The sequence below is a fragment of the Zingiber officinale genome, chromosome 5A (assembly GCF_018446385.1).
Source record: "Zingiber officinale cultivar Zhangliang chromosome 5A, Zo_v1.1, whole genome shotgun sequence".
Classification (NCBI taxonomy): Eukaryota; Viridiplantae; Streptophyta; class Magnoliopsida; order Zingiberales; family Zingiberaceae; genus Zingiber; species Zingiber officinale.
In genome coordinates, this window is record NC_055994.1 from 74,003,728 (window position 1) to 74,012,531 (window position 8,804).

General features: G+C 40.3%; 1 protein-coding gene across 1 annotated transcript; it reads left to right on the forward strand.

The window, feature by feature from the left end:
• The first annotated feature begins 6,084 nt into the window (after positions 1-6,084).
• On the forward strand, positions 6,085-7,539 carry LOC121982905 (putative serine/threonine-protein kinase). The gene is made up of 4 exons (XM_042535917.1): positions 6,085-6,164; positions 6,228-6,381; positions 6,442-6,704; positions 6,782-7,539. Exons 1-4 carry the CDS (start codon positions 6,118-6,120, stop codon positions 7,500-7,502), a joined length of 1,185 nt encoding a protein of 394 aa, XP_042391851.1. The 5' UTR covers positions 6,085-6,117; the 3' UTR covers positions 7,503-7,539.
• Positions 7,540-8,804: the final 1,265 nt, after the last annotated feature.

An 8,804-nucleotide genomic window follows, 5' to 3' on the forward strand; every position in this document is an offset into this window, starting at 1 on the left:
GAGCAAGAGAGACGGGTATTTACCGGTGCGGAGAGGGTAGACGACTGGTAACAGCCAGTCACCCGACGTGGGGATTTTCAGAGAGAATTATCATTTTGATGCCCAGAGTTTATTTATTTTTTTAAATTGTTTCCACTCCAAAATGAGTCCAAACGCCATTTAGATTTATAATAAGAGAAATAATTTGCTCAACAAAAAAAATCTTAACGAAAAATTTAAAGAGAGATATATAAAGTGATATCACCTGGGCCATGAATATGTGTATCTATTTTGAATTTTTCTTTGAATTTTTTCTTTCACAACTCTTATAATAATAAATTTTAAAATCCATTGCATAATTAAAATTAATAATAAATGCAACCTTAGAATAAATAATAAATATTTTATAAATAAAATATATTTAAAAAGTAGTATGTTAATGATTAGAAACAAATAATCAAATCATAAAAAAAAATTGAAAATATCTTTAATGATTTTAAATATTTCATAGGAGGGCTCTATTAAGCTCCACACCAAGCGTGGCCAACTGGGTGGTGTGGGCCCCGCCCATTCACGTGCGAACCCAAGTACGACGCTGGGTGTTAAATAATTAATGATGATTGATTCTATCCTGAAGCTGAGTCGATGGTCATCGGAAAATAACGCTGATGTGGGTCTTCGTCTGCGATGAATGTGCTCCGCTCCTGTAAGCACAAGTCATTAGTGTCAAGACGGGAAGTGGTCCCTGGCGACGGCCCTCCGACGCTCAAATCACACAACAACAAGAGGAGAAAAATAGAGGAAGTAAAGAAGTGAGTAGTGGTGCCAAAAGACGTATGCGCGTACCTCCGCGGATGGCCACCTCCCTCCTTATATAAAGCTCCGGCGAGTTGACTGCGCACTTCTCGGGTAGACGCGCATTCCTAAACTTTCCCCAAAAGCTAACCTCGAGAAAGGATCCATGACGTCTTACTATAACGGGCCGAACGCATCCCTGTCAAGGCGGCTAAATCTTCTCCCGTACGATTTTCTATCCATCAGCGCCGTCAGCTAGCTGCATCGACTCCCAAAAGGATGTTGGCACGTATTCCCCGTCTGATTCGTCGGTCGTTAGTCTAATTGAACTTCTCTTGCTCGACCTGGTCTGCCAGCCAATTCTCTAACCTCCTACGAGTATATCTAGGCCGAACGGCATGAGTGTCTTTGGTCTCAGTGTGTTGTAGGCTCAACCGACCCTTCTCGAATTATTCCGGCCGATCGGGTTGTAGGCTTGGCCCACCTTCACCGAGCTCTTCCGGCTGACCGGCTCAGTTAGTCCCTTGGCTGACCACCTCTTGACTTTGACGATCACCTAAGCGTTGAACTTCCTTGGAGGTGGGCCCTCCTGGATTATCACTGGATCAATGATAATTTCTTTCGAATTGGATAGGGATAGAATGTCTCCTTTAATGTGAGGTATATGGAGAAATTATCGATATTTAATTTAGATATTTGATTAAATTATATATATATAATGATTTTAGAATGATGATAGTAGGATGAAATGAAGAAATATTATCGGTATGGAAGATATCTAATTTTTAATGGATATGAGGATGGATATCTGATATTCGATACAATGGAGACAGCAGATATAAAATTCGACCCAAACTCATCCATTGTCATCCCTAAGTGTAATAGAGCCCCTTTCATGAGTCGTTACATTATGCCCCAGGCGTACGTGCTTGGGGTGTGCGACTAAGTGGATAGGGCGCACAACATATTGGCATTGCCCACTAAGTAACGGACACTTAGGGTGTACCGTAATAGGACCCCCTTCATGAGCCATTATGTCGCACCTTAGGTGTGCATGCTTGGGTCGTACTTGAATGGGTGAGGCCCACACCACATCGACGTTACCCACTTAAGACATTTGTAATCATAAATCTCTACAATAATTTATACTTTGTCACATCATTGTCACATCAAAAATTAAAAACCTCAATTCTTTTAAAAACCTCTCTTCGTTATCATAAAATACAACAAATTTTTTATAACTCACGGCAAATTTACTTATTTTTATTTATATTTTTCATATATCTTTATTTATAATTTTATTTACTATATATATAATATTAATTAATATTTTAATTTGATATTTATAATTATATTTGTATTTTAAATTTTATATGTAAAAATAATAATTCGATAAAATAAAAAATGTTAAAAAAATAAGTTTCGAGATTTTATAGTAATAAGGTTAAATATAAATTTTAATTAAATAAAGATTTATCATGGCATGGAGTTTTTTTTAATATAAAAGTATAAATTGGTCTCCAGATTTTGGAATCCATTTATTGAAAAAATTATAAATTTGTAATAGAGGTGGGATTTATAATGGAGGGTTTATAGTATAAACACTATATTATAAATCCTCATTACAGGTGTCCATAGTCTGATAGTCGTGCAACATGCAGGGTGCAGTGTAACAACTTGACAGGGATATATATATATATATATATATATATATATATATATATATATATATATATATATATATATATATATATATATAATTTTAATACGTTGCGACCTTATATTATAGATTTGTCCGGATAGTGAATCTAAGCGTCTAGATTCTTTTTTATAATTTTTCTTTATTTTTAAATATATTATATATATTTAGAGTTTAAAATTTTAATATTTAAAAAGTGAATTATAATAGATTTTAGTCAATAAAATTTTATCTCTAAGGTTTAAACTTCCCTCTTGAGTTATAGTATTTAAAATTAAAAAATTTAGATACGTATGATACGGTGCATGTTTGGTGGGGTCGATAGGATGATGTGGTTAGGAGTCAAGGCCACAAGAGGGTCAGAAGTCAAGTTGACCTGGAAGTCAGGAAGGTCAGAAGTCAAGCCTCCGTGGGCGGTCAGCAGTCAAGCTGACGTGGAGGTCAGGAAGGTCAAAAGTCAAGCCTTCGTGGCCGGTCAGCAGTCAAGCTGACATGAACAGAAGGGAGGTCAAAAGTCAAGCTTACGTAGCCAAAGTCAAAGTCTCAGCGGACAGGACGGTCAAAGGAGAATATTATAAGACCATCCCTGACAGTGGGTAATAAACGGGCCCGCGGGCCGGGTATAGCTGAGGACGGAGACTACAAACAAACGGGTCTGGACACAGACCCAGCGGGCATGTAGGGATATCCAAGCCAAGGATCAGAGGTCTGGCACAAACCCAGCGTGCAGGTCGGGATATCCAAGCCAAGGATCACAGGTCGAGACACAGACCTGGCGTGCAGGTCGGGACATCCAAGCTAAGGATCAGAGGTCTGGCACAAACCCAGCGTGCAGGTCAGGATATCCAAGCCAAGAATCACAGGTAGGGACACAGACCTGGCGTGCAGGTCGGGACATCCAAGCCAAGGATCAGAGGTCTGGCACAGACCCAGCGTGCAGGTCAGGATATCCAAGCCTAGGACCACGTTTGTACCAAGGATCAGAGGTCTTCTTACAGACCCGGTGCGCAGGTCGGGACATCCAAGCCAAAGAGTAGAAGTCTGGATATAGATTTAGCGTGTCGATCGAGATGTGCAGGTCAGAGATAGTAGAATACAAAGGCAGGGCAGGTCCAGATCTCAGAACGCAGGCTTGTCGTTCAGGCACTATAGGACAAATTAGCCAAGGAATCGTAATCGCTTGTCAGAGCATGTCAGAGAATAATCAAGGTGTCAGGGAATATGCCAACAGTCGAGACTCAATACATCTTCGGTTTTGCCGCCAGCCTATTAAGAAGAGCCACGTGTCAATCACCGTCAGACAAAGCCTGACAGCCAACATTCCCTGATACCCGTTAGACCCAGAAACTTCAGTTGCAGTATAAAAGGGATGTCTTGTCCCTTATGCAGGTACGCTCACTCGTCATTTCTCACTAGTCTTTACTTTTCGTCCTTTCTCTGTGATTTCTAGGAAAAAAAAGTACCTGACTTGAGCGTCGGAGGGCCTGACCCGGAGACTTTTTCCCTGGTTTCTGGTCTCTAACGACTGGTGGATTCGTCTGAGTGTGCGCAGAACAACAGTGTCATCGTCCTAGTCATTTATCGCCTTCGGCCGCCCGTGTGAACCTTTCCAGGAGGGTACCCTGTAGATCCAGCGCTTCAACAACTCTTCGTCAACTTTTCGCACAACAAGGCCCGCCTTCATCCGACTCAGCTTCCGCACGGGATCAACGTATATTATATGTATTTAGGGCTTAAGATTTTAGGATTTAAAGGTTAAGTTATAATGAATTTAAGCTAATAAGATTTTCCTTCTAGGATTCAAACTTCCTTCTTGGATTATAGTGTTCAAGATAAAAAAAAAAACTTTAGATGCTCACATAGTATATATAATATATGTATTTAGAATGATTTTAATTTATTTTTTTTAAAAAAAAAATTATTTTAAATAAATAAAAAATAATAAAAAGAAGAATTGAGGCGTTTGGATTACATCCCAGCGCTTTGACCAAAAAAATTTGAGGCGCCTGGATTATTTCAAGACGATCTAGGTGACTCGATTGACTTGTTACGAATCGTTTGGGAACGATTCACACCATAATATATATAGCAAAAGAAGTATTTTTAATAAAATAATAATTTTTGGTTTTTTAAGTGTGAATTTTTAAAAAAATCAAAATAATCTATTTTTATTTTAAAAATAAATATTGTTATTTTTTTTAATAAGGGTGCAATGGAAGACCACCTTCTCAGTGTTATAGGCATCTAAAAATCGAGTTTCAACTTCAACAAATTAACAAATAAATTTTTCTTAATGGACAACTGACCTAAAAACGTTGGATTGATGAACTGTCTACTATAAGTGCTTACTGATTTATCTTTGTAGCCGATAGAAAACTTTCTTGGGACCAAGTAGATCACTTTAGGATTAGTTGTCGTTAGAGATGTCAAATTGACCTAGTCGTGGTGGGGTGGACCGACCCATGGCGGGCTGCCCATTTGGCGAGACAACGAGGACCAACCCCCGTCATCTTGGTGGGTTAGAAAATCTCCAACCTAATCCAACTCAAGGTGGGTTGTAGATTACACGGGCCAACCTATGAGTCCATAAAAAAATAAAATAAAATAAAATAAAATAAATCCACAGTGGCTTGGGTTAGCTTACACATTGCTCATCAAGTTAAGAGAAAATATTTATGAAGTAAAATGAATTGGAAAACATAAGTTAAGAAATGTTACCATAAAAATGATTATAAATCAATCTAATAACCCCAATTGCATCAATGCATCGCAAAAACAACAAGTGTACTCTTAGCTATGATAAACACAAGAGAAGCGTCAAGGGACCTCAATGATTGTTCAAGGTGTATGAGCAATTACGTTACCATTTCCTTAACTCGCAGGTCAATCCAAGCCCATCGTAAGCCTATCTGCGTGGGTTGTTGGGCCAGACAGCTTGACCCGCGTCGACCCGTTTTTAAATGAGTTGATAAAATTTCAACCTAATCCGTAAATTATTTAGCAGTGTAGACCAATCCAACAGGTCCAATCCAAATTGATAGCTCTAATAAGCATAAGATAGATATATGATGCCAATTTTTTTAAAAAAGTTATTATTACAATATTGCTTAGTTAAATTCAATCTAAACTATTATATATAAAGTATTATTATATTAAAATATTTTCCTAAATCTAATTAAAGATATTTAAATTTGATTAAATTATGCAAGCTCCTTAATTAGTGTCTCCTACTATCAAAGTATTAAATTATTTTAAAATTTAAAATCTTATCATTTCGTTTCATCACTGCTAATGGGGTTTTTATAGGTTCAGAAAATAAGTATTTTTATGAAAATATTTTGAAGCAAAAGTCAAAATCATTTCCCCTCGTTCGGTCAAACCAAAGCTCCCCTTCCTCCTTTCTTTAACTCTCCCTTTCAACAGCTTGATTAACCTCCAAATCCACCCCGCGTTGACCCGGCCAAATCTAAGAGGCACCATTTCAAAATCTACTAACCGTCGAACAACCTTCCTCCGACACTTGGAGTTAACCTCGTCGTCATTCTGCTCGATCGCCGGCCGAGCCGGCCTCGAGTCCCGGTTTAAATGCTGGAATTTGTCAGAGACTGAGCTGGGGGAGAAGAAGGAAAAGAGAAACTGCAGAAATGGGATCGCTGATGTCTTGCTGCGGATCCGACAAAGTTGAGCAAGGGTACGCATGCAGATTGTTCGTAGAGTTCTAGAGTTTGATTTCTAATTAATGGTTCTGGATCAGAGTTGTGAGCGGTGAATTCAACGGCAACAGCACCTGGAGAATCTTCACCTACAAAGAGCTCTACTCCGCCACCGACGGATTCAGCGACGACAATTTGCTCGGAGAAGGCGGATTTGGCAGCGTTTACCTGGGCAAAACCAGCGATGGCCTTCAGGTGATCGATCATCGCTTTATATCGATCAGTTATTTGAAGTAATATAATTTGTCGGTCTAGATCGCGGTGAAGAAACTGAAGTCGATGAGCTCGAAGGCGGAGATGGAGTTCGCAGTGGAGGTGGAGGTATTGGCCAGGGTCCGGCACAAGAACCTCCTCGGCCTTCGAGGCTACTGCGCCGCCGTGGACCAGAGGTTGATCGTGTACGACTACATGCCCAATCTCAGCCTGCTGTCGCACCTCCACGGCCAGTTCTCCGGCAAGGTGCGATTGGATTGGGCGAGGAGGATGAACGTAATCCTTGGATCCGCGGAAGCTCTGGTGTGAGTATTTCTTCTCAGAACCGCAAGCTTCGTGCGATTCTTTTGTTTTGTTGTTGTTGATGATGATGATGATGCAGGTACTTGCATCATGAGGTGACGCCGCACATAATTCACAGAGACATCAAGGCCAGCAACGTGCTCCTCGACGCCGACTTCGAGCCGCTGGTGGCGGACTTCGGGTTCGCAAAGCTGATCCCGGAGGGCGTCAGCCACATGACGACGCGGGTGAAGGGGACGCTGGGGTACCTGGCGCCGGAGTACGCGATGTGGGGGCGCGTCTCCGGCGGATGCGACGTCTACTCTTTCGGCATCCTTCTCCTCGAGGTCGTCTCAGGGCGGAAGCCCATCGAGAGGCTCCCCGGCGGGGCGAAGCGCACCATCACCGAGTGGGCGGAGCCGATGATCGCCCGCGGGCGGATCAGGGAGCTGGCCGACCCGAGACTGCGGGGCGGGTTCGACGAGGCGGAGCTCCGAAGGGTGGTGGAGGCGGCCGTGATGTGCGTGCAGGGGGAGGCGGACCAGAGGCCGGACATGAGGGAGGTGGTGCAGATCCTCCGGCAGGGGCGGGGGAGGAAGGAGTTGGTGAGGATGGAGAGCATCGGGTACGACGAGAACCTGAAGGCGATGGATCAGACCAGCGACGAGGAGGAGTACGAACACGGCGCTGTCTCCGCCGCCGGGAATAAGGTTAACAATAATGGAGACGATGAACAGAGTAGCTTCTACGGCGGAGTGTTTGGGACGACTCCGTCGCCGGTGAAGCCATGGGACAGGACAAACATTAACCTCAAATACTGAATTATTACCTTGTTTCTGATCCAATTGCTCGCTTAAGATTGTCACCAAACTACCACGTAAGCACTTTAACAAATTCATTATCTTGTTTCAGTGAATTCATTTACCTTTACATATCCTTTAAAATAAAAATTTGATCTATTTGACATTTTATCATTTTCAAAAACAAGTTGATGTTATTTTGGTCCCGCTATTATAATTGAGGAGGTGAGTTTGAGCATCAAACTCTTCATCATCATTTTGCCTCTTGTAAAATTATTCATGGAGTCTTTTGTTATTACACCTCTTTGCAAAATGTCTCTCTGTATAAGGGAAAACATTGGCATATAATTAAAATTACTTTAGCTCTTCCTCGTTATATATCAATTCCTTATAAATTTTGTGATGGAACTATTACACTTCAAAAAATAATAATAATAATAATTTAGCGATCAATTTCAGTGATGAAAAAAGAAAATCATCGCAAATCAACAACAATATTTGTGACGAAAACAACAACCGCCGCTAATTAGCAATTAAATTTATGACAACAATAAATTTATCCCTAAATTAGCAACATAATTATTTCATCGCAATATTCGTTGCTAAAATTATATTTATCGACAAATTTATTGCCAATTGATAACGAATCTTGAATTCGTTGTCAATTTAAAAATTTTCGGCCACCTTAAAACTAAGTCAATCGATTGCCCAATTTATTGTGGGTCATTTTTGTAATCCCACATAATCCTAATAAGGCAAATGCATTGATTATTGTAATCGATTGACCTTTTTGCGATGAATCCTATATTCATCTTAAAATTGGCGACTAATTCAGGATTCGTAGTCAATTTTGGAACGAATTCTGGATTTGTTGCCAATTTTATGATGAATTCTGGGTTCGTCGTCAATTTTAGGATGAATTTGAGATTCACTGCTAATTTTGGGACGAATTCATGATTTGTCGTAAATCGAGATGATCAGGAAAGTTGCAAATTAATCATTAAGCCAATTGATTGACCAATAAGTGATGGGTCATTTTGTGATTCCCCAGAATTCGAATAAGACATACCAACTAATTGCCCTAATCAATTGACATTGTGTGACAAATCCTGTATTCATCCCAAAATTGACGATAAATTAAGGATTCATCACCAATTTGGCAACGAATTAAGGATTTATCGCCAATTTGGCGACGAATTCTTGATTCGTTGCTAATTTGGTGATGAACTAATTTGGCGACGAATCCAAGATTCATCGCCAAACAAAAACCTTAATTTAACAACTTGCCCAACTCCCCATATCTCCTCGATCCCTCCCAACTCC